Source organism: Canis lupus, chromosome 8, assembly GCF_048164855.1.
Source record: "Canis lupus baileyi chromosome 8, mCanLup2.hap1, whole genome shotgun sequence".
In the NCBI taxonomy this organism is placed as follows: Eukaryota; Metazoa; Chordata; class Mammalia; order Carnivora; family Canidae; genus Canis; species Canis lupus.
This window is the reverse complement of record NC_132845.1, coordinates 44,184,584-44,201,211: the sequence shown is the minus strand read 5'-3', so window position 1 is coordinate 44,201,211 and position 16,628 is coordinate 44,184,584. Positions and strand designations below refer to the sequence as shown.

The 16,628-nt window shown below is 57.3% G+C and overlaps 1 protein-coding gene across 13 annotated transcripts in view; it reads right to left on the bottom strand.

The window, feature by feature from the left end:
• METTL22 (methyltransferase 22, Kin17 lysine) overlaps positions 1-16,628 on the bottom strand; it is a 39,009-nt gene that overhangs the window by 8,120 nt on the left and 14,261 nt on the right. For 6 of the 13 annotated variants that reach the window (XM_072835724.1, XM_072835728.1, XM_072835730.1 and 3 more), the window contains 4 exons: positions 15,857-15,937; positions 15,507-15,609; positions 13,713-13,881; positions 11,966-12,610 (listed from right to left, as the gene is read on the bottom strand). In XM_072835724.1, coding sequence (XP_072691825.1) covers positions 12,479-12,610; positions 13,713-13,881; positions 15,507-15,609; positions 15,857-15,937 — 485 coding nt within the window. In that variant the 3' untranslated portion in view covers positions 11,966-12,478. Of the gene's footprint in view, positions 1-11,965; positions 12,611-13,712; positions 13,882-15,506; positions 15,610-15,856; positions 15,938-16,628 lie in introns of those variants that run through there. The other 7 variants (XM_072835729.1, XM_072835731.1, XM_072835735.1 and 4 more) reach the window with 5 other exon arrangements.

Below are 16,628 nucleotides of genomic sequence, written 5' to 3'. Positions count from 1 at the left end.
CACCACATCAAAGCTGCGTTCCTTGAAATACCCTGTACTCGCCTCTGTAACCCCAGGGAGACCACAGCCCTCCCCCCATGCCACTTCCCTACTTGTCGCTGAGACCTGACATCTGCTGTGCTGGCCTGGCTGCCTTGGCCTGTCCCCAAGTCTGTGATACAGCACAGTAAGCTGAGCTGGTGGCATCGTGTGAGCAAGTAAGGCCCCTGGGGTCTGGAGGGCTTACAGGCTACACCGGAAACCGCCCAGCCACCAGTTGAACGCCCGCCCGTGAGCCTCCAGCAAGCCTGTTGGGGGCCCCTCGTCCCTCTGACTCCTGGTTTCCTTGCCCACAGACCGAGGGCAGCCCAACGGGGAGCTTGACCATTGGGTTTCAGCCTGACTTTCTGAGCACCTCCCCTGACTGGTTGCCACAACTGGGAGGAGAGAGATGCTCCCGGCAATGAGTGGAAGCCAGGGAAGGTGCTAAACTTCTACAGTGCATGGGACGGCCCCACAACAAGGGTTATTTGGCCCCAAATGTCAACAGTGCTGAGGTTGAGAAACCCGCTCTAGTGCGGCTCTTGTAGTTTGACGAGTGAAACCCAGAAAGGCCCAAATCACCGAATATGTTAGCCCATTTCAATCTCTCTGAGCCTCTGCCTCTCCATCTGTAAAGTGGGGGTTAGAATGGTAGCAGGGCTGTGGAGGGGCTCAAGAGGGAGAGCCCGTAAAGTGTCCTGCTCAGGGCTGTCCAAACAGCCGGCAGATTAGGAGTGGGAGGACCCCATCCCCACCCCTGGAGTCTGGTTCTGACTCTTCCCCCAGGGGCCATCCTCCGCCTGGAACATCCAGGTGTGCGTTGTCGTGGAAACCTTTCAGGGACAGCAAGAGCCTGACTGATTTTTTTTTCCTCTCCTCAAAATAACCCATGCTGTCAGTCAAGTAACACTCAGGCACAGTGGTGAGGCGAGGGAGATTGTTTGGCCATCATTAACCGCTGAGCAAGGCGCCCGCTTGGAGAGCTTCCACCCCTGCCACCGGCAGTTAATAGCAATGCAACAGCGAGTAATTAATAGTCACGATGATGACCGTTACGGCGATGGCGGCCTTGCCCTACCCTGGCAGCCCTCCCCAGATGGCGACGGAGATGGCCACGGCCACCGTGCCCTGCGCCGGCCCTCCCGGCCAGTTTATGTGCCAGGTGCTTCACGTGCTCACCAAGTACGTCCTTGAGAGTGAGGTCGGTATTGAGTCCGTTTTACAGATGAGGGTGCCGAGGCTCACAGGCGTAGTGCTGGGGCTGGTCTGAGCCCAGTTCGGACGCCATGTGCCATGCTCTACCCGCCGAGGGCGACCGCCTCTCAGGAGCCTCCAGCGGAAGTGGGCGTCGGGAGAAGGCTCGGTTCCTTCGAACTGTGGCCCCGACATCTAGACTGTCAGCTCCAGGCTCTTTCTTGGTGAGCTCTGAAGCGGGAGACACTACCACCCGGCCTGACCGACTCTGAGCGCCGCCCGCCCGGATCCAGACGCCCCTGGTGGCAGAAGAGCTCCTACCTGGCTCCGATGTCTGTGCTTCGTAGAGCCTGGGTGGAATTCCTGGCGCACCCGCGCCTCAACCTCCCCCAGGACAAAGGCCCAGCACAGCCTCCAATCCACATCACTCCTTCTGGCCCTCAGCAAACAGTCCCTGTTCTGGGCAGGAGGAGATAGAAAAATGCTGGCCACAGAATCCAACAGACCTGGGTGTAGACCACACCCCTATTACCTCTAGTCCTGGCCTCACACAGCCTACGTATGCTTCCTAAGCCTCAGCCCACCGGGCAGCTCTCAGAGCCAACATGCTACTGTGCAGCACGTAGCAGGCTACGTAGGGTGCCTCGAGAGTCCCTGGGGACCCACGCTTTGGAGCAGCTGCCAGCGACTAAGGCACTGAGGACTGCCCTGGATTCCATGGGGCAGCTCCCGCGGTCAGTTCATGAGGCTGGTGCGCCACCTCGTGGCCAGGGTCCTCCATGGAGCCAGCCCACAGTGAAGAGCCCATGAGGCTGGCCTCCTCAAGCCTCACAAACTTGCAACCTCAGGGAGGAAAAAATGACCTTCAGGCTGCCCGGCACGTGAAGCCAAGAACAGTCTCCGCACCTGTCTTCACCACTGGCTGGCCCAGAGCAAGGAGCCCTGGAAGCTCCGGGATTCTGTTCATTCACTCACTCATCCTCTCATTCTCTCAGACCCTGGGCTCCTTCTCAGACTGGGCTCCTCTCTCAGCCCGCCCCTCGCCCCCCCACAACCCCGTCCCTGCCCCTCATCCACGCTCACCTACCCCTCATACGTGCTCGCCTAGCCCCTCTTGGTCCTAGCCCTCATAGACCCTCATGGACCCTCACCTAGCACCTCACGGACGCCAACTGAGCCCCTCACAGACGGTCGCTTGACCCTCACAGACACTTGCCTGGCCCCTCATGGTCCCTCGCCTGGCCCCTCACAGATGCTAGCCTGGTTCCTCACGGTCCCTCGCCTGGCCCCTCATGGATGCTCACCTGGCCCCTCACGGATGCTCACATAACCCCTCAGGGATGCTTGCCTGGCCCCTCAGGGACGTTCACCTGGCCCCTCAAGGACACTCACCTGCCCCTTACGGACGCTCACCTAGCCACTACAGTCCCTCACCTGGCCCCTCACGGTCCCTAGTCTGGCCCCTCAAAGACGCTCAGCTGCCCCTCACGGACACTCGTCTGGCCCCTCACAGATGCTCGCCTGGCCCCTCACAGAGTTGGCCTGGACCCTCAGGACCCTCACGTAGCCCCTCAGGGATGCTCACATGGCCCCTTACGGACGCTCGTCTGGCTCCTTCCCAGTCCCTTGCCTGGCTCCTCATGGACGCTCGCCTGACTCCTCACGGCGCTCAAATAGCCCCTCACGGATGCTCGCCTGGCTCCTCATAGACGCTCACCTGGCCCCTCACGGAGGCTCACGTAGTCCCTAACGGACGCTCGCCTGGCCCCTTTCAGTCCCTCACCTGGCCCCTCACAGATGCTTGCCTGGCCCCTCACAGTCCCTCGCCTGGCCCCGCAGAGTCTGTCACCTGGCCCCTCACAGATGCTCGCCTGGCCCCCACCGACGCTGGCCTGGCCCCTCAGCACCCTCACATAGCCCCTCACAGACGCTCGCCTGGCCCCTCACATTGCTGGCCTGGACCCTCAGGATCCTCACGTAGCCCCTCAGGGACACTCACATGGCCCCTTATGGACGCTCATCTGGCCCTTTCCCAGTCCTTCGCCTAGCCCCTCACGGACACTCGCCTGGTCCCTCACAGTCCCTTGCCTGGCTCTTCATGGATGCTCACCTGGCCCCTCAGGGTTCCTCACCTGGCCCCTCAGGACCCTCATGTAGCCCCTCACGGATGCTCGCCAGGCCACTCACAGTCTCTTGCTTGGCTCCTGACAGACACTGGCCTGGCCCCTCAGCACCCGCACGTAGCCCCTCATGGACTCTCACCTGGCCCCTCACGGATGCTCACCTGGCCCCTCAGAGTCCCTCGCCTGGCCCCTCACCGACGCTGGCCTGGCCCCTCAGCACCCTCACATAGCCCCTCACAAACACTCGCCTGGCCCCTGATGGACACTGGCCTCACCCCTCAGGACCCTCACGTAGCCCCTCACGGATGCTCACATTGTCCCTCACGCAGGCTCACCTGGCCCCTCACGGACGCTTCACTGACACTTGCCTGGCCCCTCACGGACGCTGGCCTGGCCCTTCATGGATGCTGGCCTGGCCCCTGAACCCCCACGTAGCCCCTCACAGATGCTCGCCTGGCCCCTCACGGATGGTCACCTGGTCCCTCATGGACGCTCACCTGGCCCCTCACAGACGCTCACCCCGCCCCTCACAGAGGCTCGCCCCGCCCCTCACAGAGGCTCGCCTGGCCCCTCACAGTCCCTTGCCTGGCCCCTCATGAACGCTCACCTGGCCCCTGATGGACGTTGGCCTGGCTCCTCAGGACCCTCACGTAGCCCTCATGGACAATCACCTGGCCCCTCATGGATGCTCGCCTGGCCCCTCACAGTCTCTTGCCTCCCCTCACGGATGCTCACCTGGCCCCTCACGGAGGCTCATATAGCCCCTTACGGACGCTTGCCTGGCCCCTCACAGATGCTGGCCTGGCCCCTCAGGACCCTCACGTAGCCCCTCACAGTCACTCACCTGGCCCCTCACGGATGCTCGCCTGGCCCCTTACAGTCCCTTGCCTGGGCCCTCACAGTCCCTCGTCTGGCCCCTCACAGACACTGGCCTGGCCCCTCAGGACCCTCATGTAGCCCCTCACGGGCACTCACATGGTCCCTCATGGAGACTCTCCGAACCCTTCATGGACGCTCGTGTCACCCCTCAGGACACTCATATAGCCCCTCAAAGATGCTCACCTGGCCCCTCAGAGTACTTCACCTGGCCCCTCAGAGTACTTCATCTGTCCCCTCAGAGTCCCTCTTCTGGCCCCTCACAGACACTCGCCTGGCCCCTCATGGTCCCTCGCTTGGCCCCTCACAGATGCTCGAGTGGCTGCTCACGGTCTCTCGCTAGGCCCTTCATGGTCCCTCACATAGCCCCTCACGTAGCCCCTCACGGACGCTCGTCTGGCCCCTCAGGACCCTCACCTGGCCCCTCACAGACGCTCACATGGTCCCTCACACAGGCTTGCCGATCGCCTCACGGACGCTCACGTAGCCCATCAAGGACGCTAGCCTGGCCCCTCACAGATGCTCACAAAGCCCCTCACGGTCCCTCACCTGGCCCTCACGATCCCTCACGTAGCCCCTCACAGATACTCGCCTGGCCCCTCATGGATGCTCACGTAGCCCCTCACAGACACTCACCTGGCCCCTCACAGTCCCTAGCCTCCCCCTCACGGACGCTCTCCTGGCCACGCATGGCTGCTCACATAGCCCCTCATAGACACTCGCCTGGCCCCTCATGGACGCTCGCCTGGCCCCTCACGGACGCTCACGTAGCCCCTCAAGGATGCTTCCCTGGCCTCTCCTGGAGGCTCACTTGTCCCCTCACGGACGCTCACGTAGCCCCTCATGAACACTCACGTAGCCCCTCACGGACGCTCATTAGCTCCTCACGGATGCTCACCTGGCCCTTCATGAACGCTCACATAGCCTTTCACAGATGCTCATCTGGCCCCTCACAGTCCCGCACCTGACCCATCAAGGTCCCTCATGTAGCCCCTCACAGACGCTTGCCTGGCCCCTGACAGACACTCGCCTGGTCCCTCATGGATGCTCACCTGGTCCCTCACAGACACTCACGTAGCCCCTCACAAATACTCACCTGGCCACTCCCAGTCCCTCGCCTGGCCCCTCACAGACATTCACCTGCCCCTCATGGATGCTCACCTGGCTCCTCACCGTCCCTCACCTGGCCTCTCAGGACGCTCACGTAGCCCCTCACGGATGCTCGCTGTGCTCCTCAGTCCCTTTCCTGGTCCCTTGCCTGGTCCCTCATGAACGCTTGCCTGGCCCCTCAAGGACGCTGGCCTGGCCCCTCAGGACCCTCACATAGCCCCTCAGGGATGCTCACATGGTCCCTCACAATCCCTCGCCTGGCCCCTCATGGAGGCTGACCTGGCCCCTCAGGGACGCTTGCCTGGACCCTCAGAGTCCCTCGCCTGGCCCCTCATGGATGCTCGCCTAGCCGCTCACTGACGCTGGCCTGGCCCCTCAGGACCTTCACATAGCCCCTCATGGATGCTCACCTGGCCCCTCACGGATGCTTGCCTGGCCCCTCACGGACACTGGCCTCAACCCTCAGGACCCTCACCTGGCCCCACACGGATGCTGGCCTGGCCCCTCAGGACCCTCACGTAGCCCCTCATGGATGCAGCCTGGGCCCTCACGGATGCTCGCCTGGCCCCTCAGAGTCCCTCGCCTGGCCCCTCATGGATGCTCGCCTAGCCGCTCACTGACGCTGGCCTGGCCCCTCAGGACCTTCACATAGCCCCTCATGGATGCTCACCTGGCCCCTCACGGACGCTTGCCTGGCCCCTCACGGACACTGGCCTCACCCCTCAGGACCCTCACCTGGCCCCTCACGGATGCTGGCCTGGCCCCTCAGGACCCTCACGTAGCCCCTCATTGGCACTCAAATGGTCCCTCACGGAGGCTCACCGGGCCCCTCACGGACACTCATGTCACCCCTCAGGACACTCACATAGTCCCTCAAGTATTCTCACCTGGCCTCTCAGGGACCCTCACAAAACTGTTCATGGATGCTTGCCTGCACCTCAGAGTCCCTCGCCTGTCCCCTCACAGTCCCTCTTCTGGCCCCTCACAGACACTCGCCTGGCCCCTCATGGTCCCTTGACTGGCCCCTCAGATACTCGAGTGGCCGCTCAAGGTCTCTCGCCTGGCTCCTCATGGTCCCTCACGTAGCCCCTCGCGGACACTCGCCTGGCCCCTCACAATCCCTCGCTTGTCCCCTCACGGACGCTCGCCTGGCCCCTCACAATCCCTCACTTGTCCCCTCACGGATGCTGGCCTGGCCCCTCAGGACCCTCACATAGCCCCTCATAGATGCTCGCCTGGCCCCTCACGGATGCTCATGTAGCCCCTCATGAATGCTTGCCTGGCCCCTCACGGATGTTCATGTAGCCCCTCATGAATGCTTGCCTGGCCCCTCACGGATGCTCATGTAGCCCCTCATGAATGCTTGCCTGGCCCCTCACGGATGCTCATGTAGCCCCTCTCAGACGCTCACCTGGCCCTTCACAGTCCCTCGCCTGGCCGCTCACAGATGCTCGCCTGGCCCCTCACGGACACTCGCCTGGCCCCTCACGGACCCTCACCTGGCCTTTTCGGATGCTCACCTAGTGCTAGATGGCTTTACCTTTCTTCATTGCCCTCATCAACCTCGTCAAGGTTATAAGGCTCAAACCACTAAAATGTACTTTTAAAAAAATCGATAGCACAGGTCGGTCTCGTGCAATTCACAAACGAGGGACGAAGCCAATGACCTTGAGATGTCAGATGACATCGACGACTCAGGGTGACACCTCGAGAAGCAGGGATGTTTACCATACGCAGGAAAAACCAAAGATGAAATCGCCATAGAAGACCCAAATTTGGTTAACATCTCTCAGGGCAAAACTACCGTTCCCCTTGGGGTTTTCCTCAGTCACATGGTTTGAGTTTTCCAGAACTGCCAGATGCTTGCATCCTGCCCAGTGGGCTCCACAAACACGCTCTGCCATGGCTGCAGCGAGCAGTCAGCCCCAGGCCATACTGCTGGTTTTCGGATCATTGTTCTGGACACGACCTGATGCACGCTATGTGTTTATGCTTTTTGCCTGTTGCCTCATCTAGTTTTGGACCCCACGAGGGCATGGATGTGAGATGTCTCGCTCCCTGCTGCCTCCCAGGCACCCAGTCAGCATCCGGCAGATGGAGAAGGGCAGACAAATATTTACAGAATGATGGGTTGTGTCAGGCCTGGGTTTGAATGACGCCAGTCCTGTCCCCACAGAGCTCACCATCTGTGAGTGAGGCATGCAGGGAAACAGACCTATCACACCAAGTTTTAAAAAGGTCATATCAGGGATCCCTGGGTGGCTCAGTGGTTCAGCGCCTGCCTTTGGCCCAGGGCATGATCCTGGAGTCCCGGGATCGAGTCCCATGTCAGGATCCCGGCATGGAGCCTGCTTCTCCCTCTGCCTGTGTCTCTGCCTCTCTCTCTCTCTCTCTCTCTCTCTGTGTCTCTCATGAATAAATAAACAAAATCTTTAAAAAAAAATAAAAGGTCATATCATTGAAGGCTCAGGGGCTGTGGACACCTGGGAAAGGCTTTCTGGAAGAAGACGCAGCCGCCCAAGTCACCTGGGGCCCCTCCCCTTCCACCCTTTCTATTCATCTCTTCAGTGAGGCAATCACAGGACTGAATGCCAGTCTGGGCTGACAAGAATGAGGGTCTGTGTGGGGACAGAAATCGGGGCTGTCCCCAAGAGTCCAGGGCACTTTTTACTACGCAAGCCCACGGTCTGCGGTGACAACCCTGCCCACTACCCTCTAGAGCAGCCAGGTCCCTGGGGGTGCATCAGAGGGCTTCGGTGCACAGAACTGTCAGGTTGATGGTACCGGCCTGCTGGGAGCCAGGCTCCGACACCACCTAACAGTCCACGGATTTCCAAGCCCAGTATTCCTGGGCAGAATCACTAATCCATGTCGGCTGAGCAGACCCTTGCTGATACCTGCTTTGGGACGCTGCCCTGAGCTGCCATGTGAGAAGCAGCACAATCTGGAAGGTCTCCCTGGTTTGAGCCGGGATCCAGGGTTGAAACTCCCGCTCCTTCCAATGTCTGTGGCACCGCTATTTGCTGGGCAGGTGCACTGGCCGAGTGGCAGAGGTGGGTTCCAACCGGCAGTCCCTCCTGAGATGCAGGAGGCTGCAACCTAACTAAGGAGAAAGTACATTCTTAGCTTTCTAGGAGCATACAGGGCAGGAAACCAGCACGCACAGGGGTGTCATCCCCTTGGGAGGACAAAGCACACGGTTTTTTCACCCTGCACCCAAGGTAGGGGCATGTATGGCTGTTGCGGCTGAGAGTCCAGACGTGTGTGGGTCACCTTGATGCACAGATGGGGAGCTGGGTCTCCTACCCATGTTGTAGGTCAGAGTCACATAAGGCCAAGGTCTGCTCACCAGCTTAGAGCTCTTAGAGTCCAGGTCACCCGGCACACGACCGTCTCACTGCAGACGGGCAGGCACCACGGCCCACTTTTATCTTCACTTTATAAAGAACTTGGTCTCTGAGGTCACGTCCCCAGGAAACATGTCTCTTCCTGCCGGCAGCCCACGGGGTGTCTCGTTGGACTTGGGGTCCGCGGTGTGGATGATGGCCTGACTATTCCGAGGGCCTTTTAGGTGTCCAAAGTGACCCTTAGTGTGTAACGCAGAGCCCAAACTTAAGGCAGGCCTGTTCCACATGACTTTTCACATTTGCTCTTTGCCCAGCTACTGCTGGAGGATATGGGAACAAAGATTTCTCTAGAAGGTGGTGATGTTAGGCCACAGCGTACAAGCTGAAGATGCTCTTGAACCAAAAAATTGTATTAGGACAATACCCGCACTCTATTGAAAACTTCCCTGGTACATCTCACGTGGATTATCTAGTAATCACGTTCACAATCACTCTCAGGACAGAAGCCTAACTGCTTCACAGATGAGGAAAGCGGAGGCTCAGAGAGGCTAGGCCACTTGCCCCAGGTTGTTTGGCAGGTCTGGGGCAGAGCCAGGATCAGAATCCGGGTCTGCCCAGCCCAAGTTTGTGCTCTTAACCAGGAATGACACGGCCTAGCTGCGTGCCTCACGGTGATTGCTGGACCAGTCGTGCCAGCAAGTCCCGGCAGCTAGTGAAGTTCCAGCATGAAGCCCCACCCAGAGGGACCTGAGTCAGAATCTGCGTTTTGGCAAAACCCCATGTGACTTGTGTGCACAGTAATTTGAGAAGTGATGGAGGCCACAGTATCACTGTTTGCTGGTTTTATTAAATCTTTCCTGCACAGGCTTGAACAACCAAGTTCCCTCCTTGGGCCATATATTCTCCGAAAAGGTTGCACTGTATAAAAAAATAATAAAATAAGTGCAGTGGTTTATCAAGGTTAATTCCCTAGCAGAATATCCCGATGGTTTGAGGACTCTGAAATACAGCTGCCAAACGAACACTTCTAGAGGCTCAAGCAAAGCCGTAAAACACAGCAAGAAGGGTGCATTTCAACTCCGAGAAGTGAAAACCTGACGATGCTTTGAATTATAGTGGATCAAGATTAATTCTGGGCCCCACTTAGAGGACGCTTTCAGGCCAAGAGCTTTAGACATGAAAGCATTCACCCTAATGTGCCAGGTGAAAGGCGCGGTGACTCTATTGCTTAGTGCCAATTACATTTATGGGCTTGTCCCCGGGAGTGCCAGGAAAATGTCAGCTAGTGCTGACACATCGCCAGCTGGGGGCTCAGCCTCGTGGGGCTCTGTTTGGAGGACTCGTTATTAATATATCCCATTATGATCTGCAACTCTGTCCAATTAGGGGAAGTCTATCGGGGATGGTTTTGTGTAGGAAACTCAGAAAATGGGAAAAGCTCAAAGGCTAGCTTCCCGAACCACTCACTGTGCACAAATCCCTGGGGTCTTGTCAAAGAGCAGATTCCGAGTCAGGCTGGGGCTGGGGCTGCTGCTGCTGGTGGGCCGGGAAACTCACTGTGGGAAAAGGGAGAGTGTGGGCTCTGAGCCCAACTCTGCCACTTGGTGGCTGTGCGATGTCCGGCAGGTGGCCCAACTGCCCTGAACTTCAGGTTTCTCATGTGTAAGGTGGGGTTAATTTCTGCTTTCTAGGGTCTTTGGAAGATTTAGAGATGATGTGTGTGACTCTTCTTCCCACTCCTAGAGGGGAGGGTGAGACTCATTCTCTTGGGTCACCTTCTCTGCACGTTCAGCTGAGACCAGTTTTTCCTTCCTAAAGAAGCTTATGTTCTTCCTAATAGGATTCCTCAACCTCGGCACTCCTGCATGGAGGGCTGGCTGTGCATTACAGGATGCTTAACCAGCATCCCTGGCCAGCAGCACCCATCGCCCTTTCCAAACACTGCCAAATGCCCCTGAAGGCAGCAGTGTCTGTGATGGAGCAGTCTCCCCCAACACCAGCTCCTACCCATTGCTCATTCAACAGTAGGTGTCGAGTACCCACTTTGGGCTACACCATATGGCAGGAATGTACTGATGTCTAAGACAGACAGGGCTCTGACCCATGGAGATGTTTTCCTTTTAGAGCAGTAGTCTTCAAACTGTGAAATGGGTGTAACCAGGTTGATGTCCTAACTGTTGGGAAGATGGAGGGAGTTAATCTGGTGTCTGGATGGAGCTGGAGAGGCAGAGGTGCCAGGGGATATCTGTGCTGTGCGGGGCAGGAAGGGAGCCGGGGTGGGCCGGGACCTTCGAGGAGGGCCAAGGCAGCAGGAGGGTGGGACCAGAGCTGGGAAGGAGGAGGAGGGAGAAATGGTGGGAAAGGGTGTAAAGCAATGGGGAGGGGTCGAGGTGGGAGGGGCACAGAGAAAAAGATAAAAAGTCAGACAGAGATATGCACATGTGGTGAAGCAGGAAAGGGGCCCAAGGGGAGGAGGGGAAGCTTGGGCTCTGGGAGGGAAGGCTGTGAGGCAGATCACGGCTCCACCCTGGGTCAGCCCACGGGACCAGGAAGAGCTGCTCTTGTGTGTGTGTTTTTAAAGATGTTATTTATTTATTCATGAGCAAGAGAGAGAGAGAGAGAGAGAGAGAGAGAGAGGCAGAGACACAGGCAGAGGGAGAAGCAGGCTCCATGCAGGGAGCCTGATGTGGGACTCGATCCTGGGATTCCAGGATCACATCCTGGGCCAAAGGCAGGTGCTAAACTGCTGAGCTACCCAGGGATCCCCTCTTGTGTCTGTTCTAAGTTCACCCCGGTTTTGGTTATAATGAGCTAAAACAGAAAAGAAAAGCCTCTTTGCTGGCTCCTGCCACCTCCTCTGAACGGGCCCTCACTTGAGGGATGGGGATGGGGCACACACAGCTGTGGAAGGCAGTGAGGCTCCTGTACCGCATACTGTGTAGTGTTCCTACTGTAACTGTGGCAACGATGTTAAATAGGTCTGCAAGCAGATAATCGAGGGAGCACTAGATGCTACTGGCCCGGCCCTGGATCCCCTGCCCGCCAGGGAGCTTGAAGTAATCGACTCTAGTGGAATCAAGCTGAGAACACCTGCCGGACACGGTCTCCGCTCTTGAGGTATCTTGGAACATGCAGCACAGAAAACATGCAACTAACTGGACTAGAATTCCAGCCGAGAGCAAGAACATTCTCTGGCTGCTGTTGGGAGGTAGCAACTGACTCCAGAAGACAGTCCTGGGGCATATACACTACATTTGCCCCATTTCTAAAATGATACGACCTCAAACACATTACTTTGTGAGCTTTCAATTTTATTAGAAACGTATTCTGAGAACAGTCGAGAAGCCATGCCTGTGGATGCGATGATGGGTCACATTACCGGTTCCACAAAGATCTTCCAGAGTTCCTGCAGCAAACAGAGAAAGCAGATTCCTGAGGTTTGTGAAGGAGACCTCACTACGTCAGAGGGAAGTAATTAGCAAAGGAGAAGAGTCAAACCACACGTGAACCATGGGCAGCATGCAAGCTCACGCAGGGGTGGGGAGCTGCTTCTGATTGCTGCTCTGGGCCGTTCTTTCTGCCTCACTCTGGGAGAGAAGCTGGGTTTATGGGAGTTAAAGCTGGCATCAACCCAAGATGCATCAAGATGGACCAGAAGAATGGCAGCGAATCACAATTTTTCCATTTGGGGAGATCTTAGGTGTCACTTCCTGTGACTTCTGCATTTTATGAGGAGCTGATTTTCCTGGCCATGTGCTGCTCCTCTCGACACGGCAGGTGGAGGAGGTACAAAAACACACCAAGTTCTTAGTGGAAACCTGAGTCCTCGCTGGCAGGAGTAGACTGTTTGCCATCTACAGGGAGGCAGTCCAGGGGCGGCGTAGCCATGAACAGAAGGTTGCTCCTCATGCATGGCAACCACACAAATTCAGTGCTGTGCTTGTTTGGGGAACACAACGGGGAATGTGAGAGGGACAGCCCTTGGCCACCCCAGCCCTCCCCTCTCCTCATATCTAGGACTGGTTTCCATAGACCCAGGGAAGGGGTGGTCACAGCTGAGAGGCAAAGGGAACAGGAGCCAGGCATTCCAGACCTTGGGACTTGCAGCTCCTGGTAATTATAAGGGATTTTCTTTCTTTCTTTTTTTTTTTTTTTTAATATTTTTTAGTGACTTTTTTTTTAAGAGATTTATTTATTTATTTATTCACGATAGACAGAGAGAGAGAGAGAGAGAGAGAGAGGCAGAACACAGGAGTAGGGAGAAGCAGGCTCCATGCTGGGAGCCCGATGTGGGACTCGATCCCGGGACTCCAGGATCGCGCCCTGGGCCAAAGGCAGGCGCTAAACCGCTGAGCCACCTAGGGATCCCCCTATAAGGGATTTTCAAGGGTAATTTTGATTTATCAGATTTTCCCCATGAGCTGGGTTTAAAAATTCTAATAGGAAGTGACATGGCTGTAAGATTAAGTCCCAGCTCTGCTGTTGCCTGGCAGGGTGACTTCCCGTTGTCTGGCATCCACTGAGGCAGGGGAGGGAGGAGCTTGGCCTGGGACCTGGCCTGAGGACCATTACTAGGATGATTACTCCGAGGCCTAGTTTGATGGCCCCCTGTGCCCGGTCAGAAGGGCCACTGGTCACCTGACAAGCCTGCCCAGTCTGCGAGGCCAGGGTACCTCCCACAGTGAAGATGTGGCCTCTAGCACTGCAGCTTCTGCATCAAGAACCCCACCAAGTGCCCCTCATCCCAACTTCCTGGGTCACCAACCACCTCCTGGGCTCAGCCCTGCTTCCTCTGGGCCCTGAATCGCTCAGAGATAGAATGTGGTGTGAAGTCCAAGGTGACAACTGCAGGCCCACCTGCAGACACAGTGACCCCTAAGGTGGAAGACCCCTAAGTGGGGAGACCCCACCACAGCCTTTGGCTGCCAGCTGATCCTCTGCCCGACAGCACCAGGGTGTGGGGCCCGCATCTGGAGGACCCTGGGGTCAGCAGCGTCATGCACAGCCACAGTGGCCTGCGTGTAGAGGGGGCCGCACCTACCAGCTGCTGGATGCGCTCATACACGAGGCGCTGCGGGAAGGAGGCCTCCACCGGCTCCACCACAAAGCGCAGCTGGCCATCCGCAAGCCTCTCCAGGCGCTGCAGCCACGAGCGGAAGTGGTCATAGGCTTCGCACGTGACGTCCAGGTGTCTGAGTGTGAAGTTCAGCCTGCAAACAAGCAGCCGACACACACGCCTTGCCCTCCTGCTGCCTCCCTGACCTCACTGCCCTCCAGTGGGTTTGCACAGAGCAGCTACTGTGTACTGAGTGCACTTCCTTCCTGAATCTAGAAAGCCTGGGAGGGGACACAGTAGGCGCTTCCATTTTACAGACACAGACACCAAGGCTCAGAAAGGCAAAGTCAGGTGCCGCAGATACCACTGCCTGAAAGACAGGCCCTGCCCTGAGCTCCAAAGCAGAGCAGGAGGTGGACGCAGAACACCGCCTGCTGGCCTCCCCAGCTTCCTCCGGCACAGAATCTGCACACAGGGTGCAGGTGATGAATGAACAAAGGGCAGGGCCTGAGAGCAGCAGCGAAGGGTGCTGGGAGGTGGTGGGTGGGGAGCTTCAGGATCGGTCCTCCCAGCCTGGCCACACGGCCACTTCTACACCCGAACCTGCAACATGGTTTGACCTGAAATTCAAATTCTTTGCCTCTTTCCTTTTTCTTTCCAAGGTCTCTCACTACAAGAGATTTCCAACAGTGTGATGAACTGTCCCGGCGTCAACCACTGCCAGCTCGGGGCCGCTGTGGGCCCTGCCTCCCCACATGTCCAGACCCGATTATTAAAAAGCTAATGCCAGCCATTATGGTGTTTCCTCTCGAAGTACAGCCACATGCATCCCGAAAAGATAAGCCCTCTTCTGCTTCTGTTTCACTTAAAACAAATTCAAGGATAATTCTTTAACATTCCAATATCCAGTCAGGGCCCAACATTTCCTGACGCTCTCGAGGCTTCCCTTTGTCTATAAAATCAGCATCTAAGTGAGGTCCGTGTGCTGCCCTTGGTCACCTGTGCCTTGAAGAAGCTCCTTGACATTACCGGGATGAATAACATTGTGATGACCACACCAGGACGGTGCACACACAGACATGAGTGCTTCCAATGGGGTGGATTTCGAGATGCTGGATGCTGGGTGAGTATCGTTGGTTTCATAACTTTTTTTTTTTTTTTTAAGATTTTAAGTAATCTCTATACCCAATGTGGGGCTGAACTCACAACCCCAAGATCAGGAGTGACATGCTCTACTGCCTGAGCCAGCCAAGTGCCTCAGTTTTATGGCTTTTGCTACTTATTCCAAAGTGCCTTCAGAAAAGCTGTGCCCTAGCATAAGAACTGGAGAAAACGGTGTAGCACTATGTCTACCACAAAACTGACACTCCCTCAATGGGAGCCCTAATGCTTCAGGATGTTCAAGTGCACGTGTCCTGGGGGAGCTCTGTCTGCATCAGAAGAGGGTAGACAGGCCTGGGGCCCTGAGGATACAGGCGGCGTCCAGATGGGACATTCAGAGAGGCCCTTGACAGTGCCGTGGCCAAGTGTCCTGGCTCTGGGCACTCATCCACTCACAGAGCAGCTGTGCCAGGTTCCCTGCTGCCCCTAAGCCCTCCTCTCTCCACCAGTGATGGTGGGACGGCAGCACCCAGGCACAGGGCTGGCCGGCAGGTGGCGGGAGGCCACGTGTGAGGGGCGGCACGGAGGGCACATGGCACATGCTCAGTGAGTGACAGGACGATGCTGATGGAACGCATCCAGAAGGGGGAGTCTGGCTCTTGGGGGTGCAGAGCTCACCTCTTCTCCACAGACAGAATGGCTGTGCAGGCGTTTTTCAGTTTGTGAGCGAGGCGGGAGAGTGTTTTAAACAGAGCGTCGGTGAGATCATCATCATAAAACACTGTGGGGAAAAGAACGGGCACGAGGGGAAAATGTAACCATTAGGGGCATGTGTCCTTCGGAGGACCCCGGGGCCCTGCACTGGGTCTCCAGGAACATGCAGCGACAGCCACGCTCAGACTGGAAAGCTCTCGGGCTGAAAACTGCAAGTGGGTGCGGGGGGCGCCTGGGAGACTGGAGAGGGCTCAGGGGAGGGCTCAATGTGCTGATGCCCCACCATACTGGCGCTGCTGATCAGGATGCCCTACCTTCGGCCGCGAGCAGGATGGTGGTGTGGCTGTACAGGTCGGAGACGTCCTCCTGAGACCAGCTGAAGGGGACCTCCGGGTCTATGAAAGAAGAAAGGCCATTTTAGGCACGTTCCTTTCTCTGCAGGCCAGCTCTGAGGCTGAATAAAGAAGCTCCAGGAGAGGAAACAGAGCTGGGGGTAGCTTGAAATGGCGGGCATTGCCAGGTAGGTCTGAATCTTAGCGCCCCAGCCTCAGGCCACAGCTGCCTACGTGGGACCGGGGATCTGCCTCCGCTGCTGAGGGGCAGGCACTGCTGCCCCCACAAACTTGGTGTGTGGCCCTGAGAGAGGTGCTTCACCTCTCTGGGTTTCATTCTGCACCGGAATGGGTGTAGAAACGCTGCCCTCAAGGTCTGCTGGGGAGACAGAGGGCCTACGGGGCTAAGCGCGTGGCAGATGACGGATAGTCAATGAGCCACGATTTTCCTCGCCTGCCATTGACAGGAAAAGAAGTTTTTATACAAGGAGTGAGTGAGCATGCAGGTCCAAAACAGTGAATAATAAATTCAGAAAACTCTCCCCCTCAATCGGCCCTGAAGCCACATGGAGGACTCCTTGCCATGGACAGAAGACACAGCGCTGTGTTGGGAGGCTGCCTCCCAGGCCTGGGCAGGTGTTTAACCCAGAGTGTCAGGCCTCACCTGTAACTCAGGGACTACTGGGCCTACAGTACAGGGACACTGCGAGTCTGAGTGACATAGTAGGTGGAGGCTGCCAGCAGCTGTAACTCA